Consider the following 17585-nt stretch of genomic DNA (forward strand, 5'->3'; position numbering starts at 1 on the left):
AATCAATTTCGGGGCTGTCGAAATCGATGTGGCTGTCGCCCAGTGCATGGATGGATTCTACCAGATGAAAAGGAAAAAGTAAAAGTGCTGACTTGGTCGGAGACCCCTGCTGAAGAATGGGCCAGGGCAGTTGGGCTTCGGGAACGGCCCAGTGGTGTAGTAGTCGATCGTAAAGGCGCGGCTCCAATTACACAGCAGGGTGAGGGCTGCCCACAAGATTGCGCTGGTGGAGACGACCAAAATCAGCGACAAAGAGCTGTTTGTTTCTGCACAGAGACCCAGACGGGTGCTTGTCATTTGGCAGACGGGCCTCGCCGCTAATTAATGCTTGAGCATGGACACCAGGGGGAGGGAGGACGAGTTCTCGTAGACTGAGGAAGAGGAGGGATGAGGAGCGCAGGCTGGAGCACCAATGTTAGCCAAAATGATGCCCAGGCGGTATTGCACGTACTTGTAGCAACTAGGTTTGTATACGGGGCCCAGGAGAGTGGTTGAAGGGATCTTAGGGTGAAGGTTGCTGAGGGTCAAGGAACGAAGTGAACCAAAAGGCGACGGTGCCAATCGAGGGTGAAGCTGGTGAATCTGAGACGCTCTCTCCAACAAGGTGAACAAGCCACTCCAGGTCCAAACTCCAAACTGCACCCTCGCCGTGGCCCTCTCGCACCTCGCACCTTGCACCTTGGGCCTCGCAGCTCGCGCCTTTGCAACCTTGCAACCCTCACGCTAAGTCGACACGGACTACCTCGTACCCTACCACCATTACTCAAACTCCAACCTCACCACCACCACCACTACCTCCTCCATCATCCATCCTCACCATCATCGCCGAACCCCCTTCCATCTCCCCTGTTCCTCTGCTGCGTCGCCTGGATCCCGCTTCTTCCTCACCGCAGGCTGCTTTTAGCTATTCCAACCGGGAGCTGGGCAAAGTCCTCCAAGCGGCGGATCGCTCGAGTCCTGCCCTGCCTCGCCTCGCCTGACCTCCGCCTCCCGAATTGCGAACTCCGCGTCTTCGAATCCAGCCGCCACACTCTTTACTAATTGTCCCTATACTCGCTTTTCGATTCTCTTCTACTGAGACGTTGATCATCAAGACTATTCAACAACCCACACTCTGCATTTGTTGGCAGCCGACACCCAGCCCCGACTCGTACCTCTCGATCTTTCACGCCCTCCGCCCGGTCATCGCCCCCCAGTAGACACCAAAACTCCGTCGATCTGTGTCCTTCACTTGATGGCTGCTGGTCCTTGGATATTCTGTGGATAGCTAAATAAGGTCTCGTCTGGCGACGGAATTGCCCCTCGACGACGACGTCGCGGCCCAAGTACCGGTGAACCTCACGGCAGTTGCCACAGTTCACACGCCCATTGCGCGGTCAGAAATCCAAGAACAAAAGATATTTATCCCACCCTGATATCAAGCTACGGACATTGAGATATTTCATGGTGAACACCACAGGACAACATGAGAGAAGTCAACTTCAGCATCCCCAATGTCAACAAGGCCTCCGTCCACATTACCACCACCCTCTATGACCGCCGAGCCCTGGATTGCACCTCGACCCTCCCCCTGATTAACTCCCTCAATCACTTAGCATACCTGACAACTTCTTCTGCACGTATTCGAGATATCCTTACCGTCGATGGCGGCGTTGAGCGCCTTGTCTGCATATTGAAGGAGGGTCGGAGCAAAGATGAAATGCACATGTGGAAATGGAATCTCGCTTTTCAATGCATCGTAAATATTGGTGTTCGAGGCTCAGAAAATGTGCGGACACGTGTGGTGGAGGCAGACATGGTCCCGGTGATTGCGACAATCCTGTGGGACTATATCTTGGTCATCGAAATGGAAAAGGCAAAGGCCGATGCTGAGCAGGAAAAACGCAACGGTTCCAAGCATTCAGGAAGTTCGAAAGCCTCCAAATTGTCTCGAGAACTGACACAAGATCCCGCAACAAGGACCTCCTTCTTTGAACACCTGCACGCGGCTACCGACCACCGTTCCAATCGTCGCCAAGCTCCGCCACCGTCATTGGATTTACCACAGTCCTTTTCGCAGAGCTTTGGCACCACAGAAACAGGGCCAGCAGAGGGAGGAAGCATTATGCCTCCAAGCGTTTTTACCTCGCCTCCCGAACGAACAATGTTCCCCCGACGTGATCTGCACCATCACAACCGTGGGCACGAGAGCAGAAATTCTTTCCACAGATCCCTCAATTTGCAACCCCCAGCTACAGCAGTGCCCTCAATGGATGCTTCCGACGGATTTTCACTGCGGCCGGTTCGGGAGGTGGATAGACTACCTTCTATGCTACCACCCCTCAATACAGGCGTGACCTCTCATCCCGACTCGCCAACTACCCCTTCTGCGCCACTCCATCGCGGAGTACTCTCCCCTGTTGGTCGCCGCATGAGAAGGCCCTCCATCCGTCACCAAAATTCTACTGGCGACAACGACGACATGGGCATGGATGACGTGGCTGGCCCCGACGACGAACTCATGGATCCCGAGGCCCCAGCTGAAGGTCGGAGCAGGGACCAAACCCGGGATCCCAGTCCTCACGATCTTCACGACATGGATGGCCGACAACCGTTGACCCTCACTATCCCCCCACAGCAGGCTCGAGAAATCGATAACAACGTGGATATTGCCCAGCAGACGCCAATCACCGCAGGTATGGGCAACCCATTGGGCCCTGGGGGGCTCGAGGCAATGGGTGTCTCGCCCATCCCTCCTCCGCCTGCCACTGCTGCTTCTCCTGCAATCCCGCTTAACGCATATCCGAATTTCTTCTTGAGAAACGCGACTGCCACTGCCACTACCGCCTTGATGCCCCGCGATGAGGATGTTCTAATGGGCTTGCAATTACTTGCTTATATTTCCAAATACTGCTACCTGCGGCATTACTTCCAAGCGACGCATTTAGTTCCCCGACTTAGGATCGATCGAGAGGTTGAGAAGATCTATGGTCCGATGCGAGGCTGTGCCCCTCTCCCAGAACCCACTGAAGACGAAGATGAAGAGTTTCTGCAACCCGACGACTACAATATCTTCCCACTGGTGGAGAAGTTTACCGTCCGTCACCACTCAAAAGATATGCAATACTGGGCATGCGTGGTCATGCGCAATTTGTGCCGAAAGGATGACGCCCGAGGAGGAATACGCCAATGTGCCAACTACAAATGTGGAAAGTGGGAGGAGTACACCCGTCAGTTTGCCAAATGCAGGCGCTGCCGTCGCACAAAATACTGCAGCAAAGTACGTCATTTGATCCCCGGATAGTCGTGATGTTGATGCTAACTGCCTTGACCAGGAATGCCAGCGTGAGTCGTGGAGCATGCACAGGCACTGGTGTCACCTGGAAAATGCATATCTCAATCGCAGGACCAACGCATGAATTGCCTTTTTGAAGTTGCATAGCCGTGGAGTATTTGGACCGAGCGTCGTTGGCGTTGGCGCCGTGGAGTTTGTCGACTTTCTCGAGGCATGGGATTTCAGCATCGTTTCCGCATTCAGCCTTTGGCAAAACACCCAGCACGATTGATGTACAGCGAATCGATATTGTTGAACGAGGTATGCAAAGACTTTGAGAGTATATATCATCAACGAAATGTAGCCGAAGACGAGGCGTTGACGCGAAAAAGGCACGGGTCGACGACGAAGATGAGCCGCAGAGGTGTTTTTGGATTGCTGAACCTTTGAGCTGATCTTGTCGAGTCGTCGAGGGCACAGGCTGCTGGTCTGGAGGAGATTGTTACTGACACACCAAATGTGTAATATGACGAGCCGAGTAGTGCACAAAATGATGAATACTGAGATATCCGCATCTGCATCCGCATCGAATTGTTTCTCGTTTCTACCAACAGGTCCCCCGTGAGTGCCCCAGAAATCGACCTAGACTGCACGGGTGCCAGCACTCCGATCGAGTTTGGAGGGTACTGGCGCTGAGTCTTGCTGTGATGGTCCGAGTGATTGAATCCCGAGCAGGCCCAAGTACGACCCGAGTTGAGAGTTTGTCGGAGCTCGCCGCTTGACGGTGCCAGCCAGATCCAGAAATATCAAGGTTTGTATGAGGATCCATCGACATTTCTTCTCCTGCCCGTGTGGCACATTATCTTCAAATACTAAGCAGGCTCCAGGTCGTCCTTCCTATTCCTTAGCCGCGAGCACGAAGGCTCGGACCTCATTTCTGATCTTGTATCAAACCTCTCTCCTTGCCGTCTACAGTCAGCCTTTGCGTGAAGGCACAGGTGACCGAGCAAACATGGGGTCGATTGAGGGAGTCAACAGTGCCATACAGCTGCCTGTCATCGACATCTCGGAATTTACAATTGAGGTTGGAAAGCGAGTATTGGACGCCGCGACCAAATTCGGCTTCCTCTACGTCGACACCAATGGCACAGGCTTCACGGAGAGTATGGTGGATCGCGAATTCGAATTCTCGCGGCAGTTTTTCGCCCTGCCTGAAGAAGAGAAAGAGCCTTGTCGCATCGACAGTACGAATCGGGGCTGGACAGGAATGCACGACGAGATCCTTGATCCTAGGACACAGCGCAAAGGCGACTTCAAGCAAGCATTCAATATGGGGGAGTTCCTGAATGGAAAGCCGCAACAACCCATGCCCAAACTCCTCAAGAGCCATCTTGATGAGCTGGCCGAGTTCGAGAGGACGTGCAAGCAGGTCTGCGACCGAGTGCTTGATCTTCTCGGGCTGGGACTCGAAGTTGAAGAGCCCAACTTTTTTTCATCACGGCACACCCAACCCAGCGGGTGCATTGTCCGCCTCCTGCACTATCCTGCCATCCCTGCCGACGTGGACTATCAACCAGATGTCGATGTCAGAGCTGGCGCCCACTCCGACTACGGAAGCATCACCTTGCTGTTTCAGCGACCCTCACAGCCTGGCCTCCAGATCCGAACCCCGGAGGACACGTGGGCTCCTGTTCCGGTTATCCCTGACGGATATCACTCAACCACATTCCCGCCTATCCTCGTCAACATTGCTGATTTGCTGTCTTATTGGACCAATGGAATCTTGAAAAGCACAGTACACCGAGTCATCTTCCCCAAGGAAGCACGAAGAGGAGGGGAGGACCGGTACTCAATAGCGTATTTCTCACATCCAGGGAACGACGTCGAGTTAACACCGGTGCCGAGTAAAATGGTAGCGCAGCACAAGCTGGACGAAAACCAGAAGGTGGGATATGGAGGAGGAGCTACGAGCAAGCGAGCCATGACCGCGAAGGACCATCTCTTGTCTAGGCTGGACGCGACGTATGGTTTCAGAGGCGCACAGACCAAGGAGGTTGACAGCACTGCTTAGGGTGGAAAATTCGTCTCTTTCTCTTTCCATGGCCGGGCAATTATCGCTTGTTGGTGGGTGGATGTAGTCAAGTACTTGAAAGCATGGACCAGGCCACAGCCAACTTTGATACAGCCTCACGCCTCCGCGGCTACGGCTATCCACCTCCCTTTACCATAGGGGCAAGTAGGCGGAGAAATGGCGACAGCGGGCACCAGTCGGGTTCTCTCCCCAGTTAAACAGGGCCTTATTTGTACCGAGTTACGGAGGGACAGAAGAAGCGGTTGGATTGTTAGCGCGCAGTTTACTTCCCCAAAAGTTACAACGTCGACATTTCCCAAGTTTCACGGCCGCAATAGCACAAACGTCTACCTGTTGTTACTTCATCGACTTGCTTCAGACGCGCGCGACCTTGTTGGCTGCTTTTTCGTCTCCTTCTTCGCTTTAATTCATTCACACGTACACTCCTTTCTTGCGTTCCACTTTTGTGTTTTGGTCCTGCCGATCCTCGTCTGCGTTCGACTGATTTTCCTTTTCCCTCTCTTCAAGTGGCCCGGCATGTCAGGTACGGCCCCTTCTTGACCTCTGGCCATTCCCCCTTCTCACATTGCAAATAGTCCAGAAGTTCGACCAGTGGGCGAGCAGACATGTCGAACTCTGCCAGCTGCAGACGCTGAGAGATGCCGTCATCGGTGTCGACGCCTCGTACTACCTGAACCTGCGCCTCAACGGGAACAACGAAGAGCCCCTCAAGCATGCCCTCGGAGGCCAGCCATTCGTCTTCAAGAAAGCCTTGGAAGATGACATTTCCTCCCTGCGGCAAAATGGCATCACCTTGGTGTTCGTCTTCAACGGCCTCGACTACGTGAACAAAAGCCTTCCCGACTCACAGCTGGCGGATAGCCGAAGGGTACAAGATGAAGCGTGGCATCACTATATGAATGGCGACAGCAAGCGCACGGTAACAGACTTTGGAAAGGCCAAATACCCCGTCGACATTATGACCCGAACCCTCCAGAAACTGCTGTTTGATAACGATGTTCAATACATGGTTGCTCCATACAGTGCCACCGCGCAGGTGAGTCCGCCCTCTGGGAACCCGTTGGATTGGTGGAAGCTGAACCGGGTAATAGTTGTCCTATCTTTTGAAATTGGAGGACCAATACATTGATGCCGTTATGGGCAGCACCGAGTGCTTTCTCTTTGGGGTGGATAGAGTGGTGACAGATTTCAATCTCAACGACTCAACCTTGAGCATGGTTAGCCGTGCGGTGTGCGAGGATGTGCTGAAAGTCCACAAAGACGTGCTTCGAGACGCCCAACTCCTGCTTGGAACCTCTTTCACCCCGACCTTCCCGATCCTTGAAAGCATGGCGGCGGCGAAATCGACGGGCATTGTAGACGCCATCACCCTCCTTAATGGGGCTGGCAAGAGTGTCATGCAGCTTTGCAACTACCACCGAGACAACCCCCAAGTCCAGAGCATGAAGTACGCCGACCGATACAAGAAGGCAATCATGACCATTAGACACCATGTGATAATGGAAAAGAACGGTGTTGTTGCTCCGCTCAACTTTGACGAGGCTCCTGGCGATGTCCACGAATTTGTGGGACAAAGACTGCCCGAGGAACTGTTCTTCTACGTCTCCAAGGGCATGCTCGGCCCGCAGGTCCCGAATTGGCTCACATCTGGCGAAATCGCGCTTTCGCTTCCCGGAGGAGTCTTCGATTCAGAACCTTACCGAAGATTGGTGATAGAACTCCTCAACCCCTTCCGAACCGAAGCCCTCAAGATCCTGGCAGAGTCACTCAACTACTATTATCAGTCCCGGGTCATCAAAGTCAGTCCATGGATTTCTCAGGATACCAGTAACTTGACAATCGAGATCCGAAATACTCCGCCTATGAAACCGAAGCTGATCCAGTGGAGAGTCCGAGGAGCCAATATTGAATCCGTCATTGGCAAAGGCGAGGTAGGTGTCAAGAGCCTTAAGCTGTACATCCTCTGACATTAAACAGAATGCTGGTTTGTTTTTGCCTTGTTTACGGTCCCTCAAAGACGCAGCATTTTCGAAGAAGACCATCACGTTGGGCAAGTTGGAATACCCAGCTCTTCGCACTGCTGACGAGGTAGCCGTCAATACGGTCTACCGATATCTGCAAGTTCGCGGATACGTTGACGATCAACACAACGTGACTACGTGGGGAAAGGCTCTGGAGACAGCGTTGACGATCGCCGACGAGGAATGTACCATCATTGGCGTGGAAATGCTGAGATTGGGACTCTTCACTGGGAATTTCGCATCAGGAGACCCCGTAGCAAAGACTGGTAGGTTCGACCATTGCTTCCCCCCGACGTTGCTAATTCTCCTGCAGACAAGGATCACGACCGAAAGGTCAACACCAACCTCATTTCCAAAGTTGCGTGCTTGGGTAGAATCCGGCACAAGCCTATGGGATTTGTTGGACCCCTCGATCGGCAACTGTTAACATATGCATGGAAGATCTCAGCAGTCCGCACAACCCTCAGAGATCTCTTGGAAACAATCATGACGAGCATGTTCCTGAACGGTGACGTCGATCGGGACCGAGAAGATTGGATTGCTCTCGCCCAAAGGTGCGTGTAGTCGACAGCCCGGTCCCCATGATGTAGCCGACTGATCCCCTTGTACAGGCTGCCTTTCTCCAGCGACAATGGCTCAGGACTTGGAATCGCCGTCAAGACGTATCTGGACGCCGTCAGCGAAGAAGCTGAGCCAAGCGACGCACTTAAAACCAGTATCAAGCAGCAGGAAGGGAAGTACAACTGGTTCGCACAGCTTCGAGGCAGCGGTTACTTGACTAAGAGTCTCGATCAAGCCTGGAAGATATGGGATGCTGTAAGTCCAGCTGAGGTTGCTGGCTAGAATCACTAAAGCTAACCGTTGGTAGATTTATGCTGCAAGTCAAGTGCCAGGCACCGAGGTCAAGGAGGCTAAGCTCTTCTCTGAGGCGAATGAATGGCTGACTCCCCGACGATGAGCGGTTCTGTCAGGTAATGGAGCAGAAACGTGAGATCTACTCCGTGAAGCATCGTATCACAAGCTCTGGCACGAAGGACATGCCATCTCCTCGAGCGAGAACTCAGCGCGCCGTGACGACAACCCCGGGCGGGACCGTGCCCTGGCCCTATCAGCTGGGAGCAGCCTCTGGGCTTCGAGTCCCGTTCCAAGTCTGCGCGAATCCGGGTCTCCTCTCACGAGAGGTCCGGTGAAAGGAATGGTGGTGTTTCAGAGTCTTGTCTCTCGACGCGGCTCGTGGCAAAGAACACAGCTTCATTAGCAGGCGACGGCGGAGACGAGAAAGGTTGAGCATTCCGTGAGCTGGGGGAAGAAATAGACTGTAGCACCATGGGTGTAGATGCGCCGGCAGAGTTCGTTGAGGTGCTGCCTCTCGTCCGTCGTGAGCGAATGGGCTGCTTTTACTTTTGGAACCAGATCCATGGGTGGCGCACACACTTGGAAGTCCTTTGTATCACACGACATGGCTCAAACTGCGTTTCAAGCCCTGCTGCGCTGAAACGGAAATGGCCGCCTACGTACGAGGCATTCCCTTCCGCGCTTCCTGCGCAATGACATACTCCGACCAGCTTTGCCTCTTCCCTATCTACCCTTTGACTTTCAGCCCTCAGCCACTTATCGTTCAGAAGTTTGGGAAAGAAAACAAAAAAATCCAACCATCCTATCATTACCACGGCACTCTCGTTCACGCCCCCCACGAGCCGGGACATCAGGGCCGCGTGCGGGCGCCCTTACCTAAGTGAAATTTCCTTCTCATAAGCAATGTCGGGCGTATGAGGGGCCTACAGCATGCCTGTTCGTCTCCCTCCATCTCAAGCCTCAGAAGAAGAAGAGGAGCAGCACATTGAGATGGAGGACCATGGCATGTCGAGGAACTCCTCGAGGCAGAGACTCCTCCAACCTCGAGCACGCGGTGCCCGCGGACGGCTCGCTGGTCTGGCCTCTCATACCCTGGGCTTGATCCTCCTCCTTTGCGTCGTCTTCCTATGGACCATGTCCAATTTTCTCGGTAGTGTATGCACGAGATCGTGGTCCTCTCGATTTTGACGGAGAAGAGTGCTAACCTCAGACAAAACGTCCAGAGCATATTTGCTGACAACACATATGCCAAACCCTTCTTCTTGACTTATCTCAATACGTCCACCTTCATGCTGGCCATGATCCCTACCCTCGTCCGAACCGCATATAAACGACACCGAGAGCGTGGGGATTTGTACGATACGATCCGAGCGAACGTGTTGCGGACAATCAAGCGGAAGGGGTATAGTCGAGTGTCTTCAACCGTTGACGACGGACAAGATCCTGAAGAAGGGCAAGACTCAGACTTGGAGACATTCATTCAGAAACCAGGTCGGAACGGTTCCAACGCGGGCGTCCCCCGTCGTCCTGGGCGTCACAGTGTCGAGGAAGGGGGCAAGCATCTGGGAATCATCCCGACGGCCAGGCTGGCCTTGGCCTTTTGCATTCTCTGGTTCAGCGCCAATTACTTTGCCATGGCGTGCCTGAAGTACACCACGGTGGCGTCCACCACGATCCTGACCTCGACCTCAAGCTTCTGGACGCTCTTCATCGGCGCGTTTACGGGCACGGAGAAATTCACGTGGCGGAAGCTGTGCGGTGTTCTGGCGTCCTTCGCGGGCATCCTGTTGATCTCGAGCGTGGACTTTTCGGCGAAGACGGACGGCGGCGCCCCCGACTCGCAGCAATCGTTGGGCGCGAGGTCGATATTGTCCAAGCGGGTGGACACGTTCCCGGACAAATCGCCGTCCGAGCTCGCCTTGGGCGATGCCTTTGCGTTGTTTTCCGCCATCATCTACGGCATCTACACCATCACCCTGAAGAAGACGACCGTGAAGGCTCTGCCGCGGTCCCTCAACATGCCCCTCTTCTTCGGGCTGGTCGGCACCTGCAACCTCATCCTCCTCTTCCCGCTCTTTCCCATTTTGCATTTCTCGGGCCTCGAGCCCTTCTCGCTCCCGCCGTCCCGGAGGATCTGGACGATCCTGCTCATCAACAGCTGCGCGAGCTTCTGCTCGGACCTCTGCTGGGCGTACGCCATGGTGTTGACCTCCCCGCTATTGGTCACGGTGGGGCTGAGCCTGACGATTCCTCTTTCTTTGGTCGGCGAGATGGTCCTCCAGGGCCATTATGAGGGCTGGGTCTACTGGGTCGGGGCGGGGATTGTGGTCGGCAGCTTTCTCTTCATTGATCAGCAGGAGAAGAACGAGGAGGTCTCTCATGACGGCCACGGCCGTGGTGTCGAGGCCCAGAACGAAGACGACGACGACGAGGAGGAGGTTACTGGCGAGGCATTCTCCTCCGCAGCAGGCAACGACTACGGCGTTGATGGGCACGGGCACGGGCACGGATCTGCGCGTAGACATGCATCCTAACCACGTAGACTTTTGGGCGGCTGAGATTGCGGTTTTTGCTTGACCATCTAGATACTCCTGTTCAAGTACCATGTATTCCATCCACGTAACCCTCGGGCTTGGATAGAAATAGAAATAGGAATGAAATGATATGATCATCATCCCCACATCGAGTCTCCTACCGACGACAACCCGGAACAGGACGAGCATTAGATGGGGTTGTGCCGGTGTACGTGTTTAGAATAAGTATTGTACCTCTCTCTCTTTGTCTCCCTCTTCGTCTCCCTCTTCCTCACCGATCTTGATTATACCCAGCCATTCTCATAGTGAGGACCTCAGCAGAATCTCAGAAACAAGCTGGTTGATGCGCACAGGATGGCCAGCACATATACATACCCCCTACAGGGGCATCACCGCCACCCCCATTCTTCAATGGTAGAAAGATTGGATCGCACACGCTGACTTCATGATACCAACATAATTGCTCCAGAAAGCCCAGATGGGATCAGGGACTCACCCACCAAAAAAGGCAGAGGAGAAATATGGTGGCTCAAATGAACTCCAGATACGTCTTGTAGCAATAGCCAGACTCCTCGTCGTAAGCATAGCCAGTCTCCTGGAGCGCCGTGTGCCATATTTCCCAGATCCCGGCATTTCTCCTTGCATAGTCGCTCGGCGTGAGACCGTAGTGGTCGCGCATATTGGGGTCGCATTGTGCGTTGAGCAAGACCAAGAGAGTCGGTTCGAGTCGAGAGACATCCATCTGAAAATTTTCACTGATATATAATGCGTAATGTCTGTCGTGGGCTTGTGGCAGCGAGGGACAGGTGCATTGATGGAACGTGTCGCATGGAAATTCAGATATATCACAGCTATTGGGCAAAACAATAAAGCTGTGAGGGTACAATGCCGAATGAAGGGCGCCTCGACCGTATTCATCGGTGGCCTGGGTGTTCGCGCCGTTTGCAATCAAGACCCTTAGCGCAAAGCTGTTTGTCAGTAAGGAGGTAAAAAGGAGTTGTGTTTGTCCACAGTCAATTCGGTATTCCAGGTCGAAGGCATTTTTCAAGCACCCCACGATGTCTGTGAGTACCCGGGCATCTTCTGTCGTCTTGATAACACCCCACATGGAAATGCAGAGCATGGCACGTTCTATCGATGGCAAAATATTATTGTACCTGGCGCAAGCAAGCTTTATCATACTCACTATAGCTTCTCTTCGCCTGGTGCCGATACGGTGGTAAATTCCCAGGAACACTGCCAGGGTTGAGAAGATATCGTGGCATCTGCGGGATTGCTTAGCTTATGTGCAGAGCATCGGCTCGGAAACACTTATACTGGAAGACATTCTCAATGCTAGCACCAACGTCCAAGAGGAGACGAAAAATCTCGAGGTGCTGGCATCCCATGGCATACTAAATGCAGTCAATTCCTGCCTCGTAATTTCTGCAATATATGAAACTCACCCAAAGCAGTGAGCTACCGTCAGGGCACACATCAAAAAGCGAGGCTCGTCCAAGACTGAGTAGTTGCTGTAATCCTGCGAGGTTGTTTTGTTTTATACACACCACTACGTCGGAATCTTCGGAGATAACATTGAATGTTCTGAGGCCTGTACACAGTCCAGAGTGATGACGGCTATCGAAGGAGCTTTGCAGGGTTAGTGAGATACCCAAAGCACGGGTGCGTGTGCGCGGAAGATGTGTGATCCGTATTCTGTGGGCTGAAGCGTTGTCTCCCGCCTTTCGAGGACAAATAGGGAGAACTTCACGCTGGAAGATAATTGTGTCGCTCTCCTCGCTTTCGCGAGCTGCTATGCCAGACCATCTTATCCATTTGTGGGACTCTCTGTTCAGTTCATTCAACCCATTGGCGCGTGATTCCGGTGCTTGCAGGATACTGCAAGGAGCAAAGCACGTGCTCTCGATATCTTGAGTCATGGTTACAGCATTGTTCTGCCGCATCAAATGAGCAGATGCGTGGAGATAATGGTGAAGAAGCTGATTCATCGCAACTTGGTACCATCCGCTGGTCAGCATATGACACAGCATCGCCAATTGCGACGACTGGAAGTTGGAATAGCTCCGTGGAAGTTGCCACTGGTTTCTGTGGTCCAGAAATTCTGTACACACTGAATTTAGGTTGAGAATGAGTCGGACAATGCCTACGGGATTCACTTCGGCAGAATATCCATGGCTCAACGCAGAGCTTCTATTAACAGTACTGTTCGCCGGTTGCCAAGGTCGTTGAGAACGCTGTGAAATCATTGGCCAGCTTGACGTGGCGCCCTCAATGTACAGTGAGGATGAAGGTCCTCTGTAAGAGCACGGCCTCCCGCCTAAGACCCTTCCCTTCCCCAGCGAATTGGCAGGAAGGTCCGGGCGGGAGGCAGAGCAGCTTACAGAGTGCAGCGGAGATTGAATGCTGGTGGCATCTGAAGGGATCGGGGCTCCCATCGCACCTGCATGCGATGTGAAAGCCGTGGAATACGATACTTGGGAGCGACTATCGGAGGTAGTTGAATTGGTCAAAGTCCGGGGCTCGGTGTCGAGTACTTGTGTTCCGAACATTTGAGATGACAATCCCTGTGATTTGTTGGCAGTACCCAAACAAGAATAGTCTCCAAGCATGGTCTGGCTGTTATCGATTGTTTGCGCGATAGTAATCCCATGGGCACAAATGTCTTTGTGGTTGTAGGACACATGTTGCCATTGATTATCCAGCACCGGTACTAAATAGCTCGTTCATCAAAACACGGTGTTCAACAGCTGGGGTCCGTGTGAGCCTACCATTGAAACCAGGAGGAGGTGCATGGATCTTTGGTCGTTGCAATGCGGATTCATTTGTCCCTGTAGTGGGCTCGAAGGAGTGATAGCTGGCGGGCTCTATAAGAACCTCCATGTTTTGGTGTCTGCTTTGTCTCTGGATATCGTCCCTCTTCGAAGACTTGATGTTTTTCCTGACGCCCCATTTCTGGAGTATATGCTTCAGTTGTTTGGGGCTTTGCATATCAGCTAGATTCATGCTCGTTGTAATGCAGACAGAGGGAGGCCGTGCTTAGTATGCGAGATCAGGTCTTACCTTAAAAGGAACTCGTCTTGATCTGCAAGGATGTAGATGATTTCTTCTCGGGACATTCTCTCCTCTAAATACAGTCGCTGAATCTTTTCACGATACTGACCGTATTCGTCATCAGAGATGCGTCTGGATCGGCCGCGAGGCTGTCGAGTCGTCTTAGCCTTGCCGTTTTGCAGCGACATGTCGACGAACGCACTTTCTCGCTGGGGGAACGATTGAATGATGAATGGGTAGCTGTGCGTACTGAAACACCAGGTATGGAACCCAGCGACAAAAGACTTGCATAACCCAGTCGAGAGAAATAGAAGTTGGTCCAGTTGTTGTAGACACATCCGTAGTGCCGCCTTGTGGGCATCGAGTGACCCAAGTCTAACCTCATATGTCCTAGTGGGGAAAAGGTCCATAGGCTGACTTACCACATCGCTCAAATGGTCCATACGGTTGTGGTTGTCGATCCTGTCCACAAGACCGCCAGGGCAGTTTAAGGCTCACAGGAGTAAATGGGACATATGGATGTCGTGGACACGGAGAAACGGTCCATAACAATGAGCCTCCTGTCGCACTTAAAAAATGCTGTTGCATTAGGGACCGTTCGCTCTTTCATATCCAAAACTGCACCATATCGACTACCACACTTGATCCTCATCGTAGACTGGAAATTCAACAATGGGTGATACACAAGTCAGTTTTGAAAAGTATGTGGCTGCCTGAGAGTGCTGAGGAATTCACTTACCGTTACCAGGTCCATAGCAGCCTCGCTGAGCCCGGCGAACATAGAACGTTCTCAGCGTCTCGATGCATACCTTCAAGACAAGAACAAGTTCGCCCTATTTGCTTCAAGTGGGCAGAAAGACCTCAAAGCTCGGCCAATCTTAAGCCCAATTGCCCAGAGAGTGAAGGAAAGGGAAGCTGAAAGAGAGCTCGAAAGCTTCATGGATTCCATTTCTGACCGTGAGGTGATTGAGGACGCCAGACAGGCATGGCAAGACAAGAAATAGTGGCCGAAGAGGTGGTAGGAGTCGGCACTGAAGCCGCAGGATGGCAGATGAAGAAGCAAAGATCAGGACGGACGGACAGGAGAGCTGATGATGCCAGAGAACAGCAGCTGCCTTCCAGGATACACGCGGAAGTGGCACTGAGCTTGATAGAAAAGGTTCACCATCTGAAAGAGGTCGCTGCAGTCAACAGGAAACTGTAGCCAAAGTGGCATTTCTGGAATCGGGTAGGATTCGGTGGCTGTCCATCCCTGCTGTAGGATAATAGAAGAATAGATTTGGCGGGACAAAGAGGAGCGAAAGCGGCATCCATTTGTCTTTGCTCCATTTGCAGTCGTTCAGTTAGGGATATTTCGATTCTTTAAATTTGGCCTTGACAGGTCTTGAGTCCGTGTTTGCGCGTCCAATCTCCTGTGAATACACACCGCCTGAGCCGTCCCTTTGGTCATGAATATCGTTGCAATCCTCCTGGATTCATCTGCTCATATCTTGCCGAAGGCGCTTTCATAGAATTTGAGTAATCGTCGTTCAGCTTTGATCTGCATGCGATCCCATCATTCAAGGCCCAGTTCCTGCATAGTCGGCCTTCCGTCTCTCCAAGGCCTCAGCTCGCCTTCGCCTGGCATTTCGAACCCGTTGGGTAACTGCACTTTGGGAAACCCATCTCTCTTCCATACATACACCTCGTCGAGCTCCAGGCTCTCAAATGCGCCTGGCATTAAGCGCGTCTTGTCTTCGTCGCTCTCTTGCCTCTGTAAAACCCATTTGCTACGCACCTCGTGGGCTTTATCCTCGTCAACGAGCACCAAAGCCCCGCTGTGCCAGCCTGCAGCCGCAATAGCAATCGGGAAGTAGGATCCAAGGTTTGCATAGTCTCCTGCAGTTTGGTTCTCTGATGTTTTGGCATGTGACTCCGTGGTTACGTTACTCGTAGGTCCTTCTTCCCAATGCTTCCCTTCCTGCTCAACCCACTCACTGAATGCAGCTTGTTTGACCGCATCAGTGTCCCAGATATGGCGGGCTGGCTGACCATCGACAGTAAGATGTGGTTGGATCAGCTGGTCTTCCATCCACTGCAGCCAATCCTTCCGTTCAGGTTCAAACCAAATTTGGCGACCGCGGATATTGGCGATAGGAAGTAGTTGAGCATCGCTCCGGAGACCAGGTCTTTCTCGACGCAGTCCACGGAAACGGCCGCCATGCTCCGGGCCGGAAAGGCCCAGGGATCCGCAGCTTTGAGAATCTGTACCATATGAAGTGATTTTGCCGTCCGCGTGCAGGGCGTGGTAGTGGTAGTCACCATATGCCAGTGCTATAACGCCAGTGTGCTGCATGGCAGGCACATCCTGGGGTCTAGAGGCAAGCAAGCTGGTCATGGTAGACCAGTCGCTGGATGATACGAGATCGGGCTGATTTCGCACGGCTTCCGCACAGCGTCTGATGTAGCCCATGTCACCGGCAAGGACTTCGCCCGTCGCCGTGAACACACCAAATCTGTGAAACTGACCTTGAATGTCCTTCAATTCACGACCGGGGGCGTCGAAGCCCGGAAGTTCGAACGGAGGGTGAGTTGGACCTAGCTGATCGGAGTCGTCGACGTGAAGGGCACATGCGTAGACCTTGGACTCGTTCGTAATCCAAACAACATAATCTTCGAGAACGACATGCTTGAGGACTTCCACGTCTCCAGCCTCGGTTCTTCGTTTGGCAGTTCCTGGAACAACCTTCTCTTTGACCTCCTTCCCATCCAGCATTTCGTCCAATTGGTCATTTTGAAGTGGACTCCAATAGACGATGCCTATATTTGGCACATAGGCAGAGCTCTCTGCCCAGCCTGCAGCAACTCTAGTCGGCCTTCCGCCGAGATCTGTCCCATCTCTCGAAAACACCATGAGACCTTTCGCATTGATTCTGTCCCAGGAGAGGATCTTGCCTCCATCAGTCAGTGCCAGGATATGACGACGACCTGAAGAAAATTGTCGGATGGCAGAAGTGCTCTGAGTGAGATACTCGAGTTGGCGGAAATGGTCGGATGATTCGCCCACCACCCTGCCGTCCATAGAATCTATTGAGCCGGTGGTGTACAGCTTGCCATCGGAAGATAGGATGGTACTCGACCAGCCTCCGCATTGGAGGTCAGCAATGACTCCGACCTCGTCGAGGATGTGGGCTTCTGTCGGCCAGCTGGAGGATGTTCGCTGGAAGACTAGACGGGGAGGCCGTGAAGGGATCATGGTTGGGTGAGGACGGGTCGGGACACGAGGGAGGACCCTTTGGGGAAGACTAGGCGGAAGAAGAGTCGGCGGTCGACGAGGAACCGAGAGAGCTCTTCCAGGTCCCAAGCTCCCTCTTAGCCCTTGGCCCCAGGTGTAGAGTCGAGTTTGGGTCTTGAGCCGTTTGTATAGCCAGTACCAGCGTGGACCATCGGCCGCGAGAAGAGGGCTAATTGGGAGGCGGAAGGTATTCGAGGTCTCATGTCTCCAGTAGAAGGGATCTTGTCGATATTTCGAGTATACGGCTTTCGAGGCGCAGCAAAACGCGAGGTAGTCCTTTGGATCCAGATAGGCCAGGACGATTGGGAGAATATCGTCTGGTAGTTCGAGGAGTGGCATCTCTATTGGAGTTGTGCATCGCCTTACCTGCAGGACTGTAAGGGAGGCGCTGATGGGAACAAGGGTACTGACAGCGTATATTGGCCTGGGTGGTGTTGCTACAGGACCTCGTTGATGAGCAGGCAAACATGATTCAACATCACACCAGCCGCCCGCGGTGCCACGG

The 17585-nt window shown here is 53.0% G+C and overlaps 7 protein-coding genes across 7 annotated transcripts; 5 read left to right on the forward strand and 2 right to left on the reverse strand.

Moving 5' to 3' along the window:
- The first annotated feature begins 566 nt into the window (after positions 1 to 566).
- Positions 567 to 3860, forward strand: PV07_00607 (uncharacterized protein). Its single transcript, XM_016387071.1, has 2 exons — positions 567 to 3259; positions 3315 to 3860. The coding sequence occupies exons 1-2, from the start codon at positions 1466 to 1468 to the stop codon at positions 3396 to 3398; spliced, it is 1878 nt and encodes a 625-aa protein (XP_016253999.1). The 5' UTR covers positions 567 to 1465; the 3' UTR covers positions 3399 to 3860.
- Positions 3861 to 4119: 259 nt separating this feature from the next.
- On the forward strand, positions 4120 to 5469 carry PV07_00608 (uncharacterized protein). Its single transcript, XM_016387072.1, has one exon. The coding sequence runs from the start codon at positions 4266 to 4268 to the stop codon at positions 5322 to 5324; it is 1059 nt and encodes a 352-aa protein (XP_016254000.1). The 5' UTR covers positions 4120 to 4265; the 3' UTR covers positions 5325 to 5469.
- A 392-nt stretch (positions 5470 to 5861) lies between these two features.
- On the forward strand, positions 5862 to 8324 carry PV07_00609 (uncharacterized protein; the record flags this gene model as incomplete). The annotated part of the gene is made up of 7 exons (XM_016387073.1): positions 5862 to 5868; positions 5921 to 6381; positions 6437 to 7276; positions 7323 to 7632; positions 7680 to 7920; positions 7978 to 8182; positions 8235 to 8324. The coding sequence occupies 7 exons, from the start codon at positions 5862 to 5864 to the stop codon at positions 8322 to 8324; spliced, it is 2154 nt and encodes a 717-aa protein (XP_016254001.1).
- An 827-nt stretch (positions 8325 to 9151) lies between these two features.
- On the forward strand, positions 9152 to 10755 carry PV07_00610 (uncharacterized protein; the record flags this gene model as incomplete). The annotated part of the gene is made up of 2 exons (XM_016387074.1): positions 9152 to 9376; positions 9445 to 10755. The coding sequence occupies 2 exons, from the start codon at positions 9152 to 9154 to the stop codon at positions 10753 to 10755; spliced, it is 1536 nt and encodes a 511-aa protein (XP_016254002.1).
- Positions 10756 to 11284: 529 nt separating this feature from the next.
- Positions 11285 to 14249, reverse strand: PV07_00611 (uncharacterized protein; the record flags this gene model as incomplete). The annotated part of the gene is made up of 5 exons (XM_016387075.1): positions 11285 to 12020; positions 12073 to 12149; positions 12201 to 13465; positions 13524 to 13735; positions 13816 to 14249. 5 exons carry the CDS (start codon positions 14247 to 14249, stop codon positions 11285 to 11287), a joined length of 2724 nt encoding a protein of 907 aa, XP_016254003.1.
- Positions 14250 to 14478: 229 nt separating this feature from the next.
- On the forward strand, positions 14479 to 14810 carry PV07_00612 (uncharacterized protein; the record flags this gene model as incomplete). The annotated part of the gene is made up of 2 exons (XM_016387076.1): positions 14479 to 14507; positions 14555 to 14810. 2 exons carry the CDS (start codon positions 14479 to 14481, stop codon positions 14808 to 14810), a joined length of 285 nt encoding a protein of 94 aa, XP_016254004.1.
- Positions 14811 to 15361: 551 nt separating this feature from the next.
- PV07_00613 (uncharacterized protein) lies at positions 15362 to 17419 on the reverse strand (the record flags this gene model as incomplete). The annotated part of the gene is made up of 1 exon (XM_016387077.1): positions 15362 to 17419. The coding sequence occupies one exon, from the start codon at positions 17417 to 17419 to the stop codon at positions 15362 to 15364; it is 2058 nt and encodes a 685-aa protein (XP_016254005.1).
- Positions 17420 to 17585: the final 166 nt, after the last annotated feature.

The sequence above is a fragment of the Cladophialophora immunda genome (assembly GCF_000835495.1).
Source record: "Cladophialophora immunda strain CBS 83496 unplaced genomic scaffold supercont1.1, whole genome shotgun sequence".
Lineage (NCBI taxonomy): Eukaryota > Fungi > Ascomycota > Eurotiomycetes > Chaetothyriales > Herpotrichiellaceae > Cladophialophora > Cladophialophora immunda.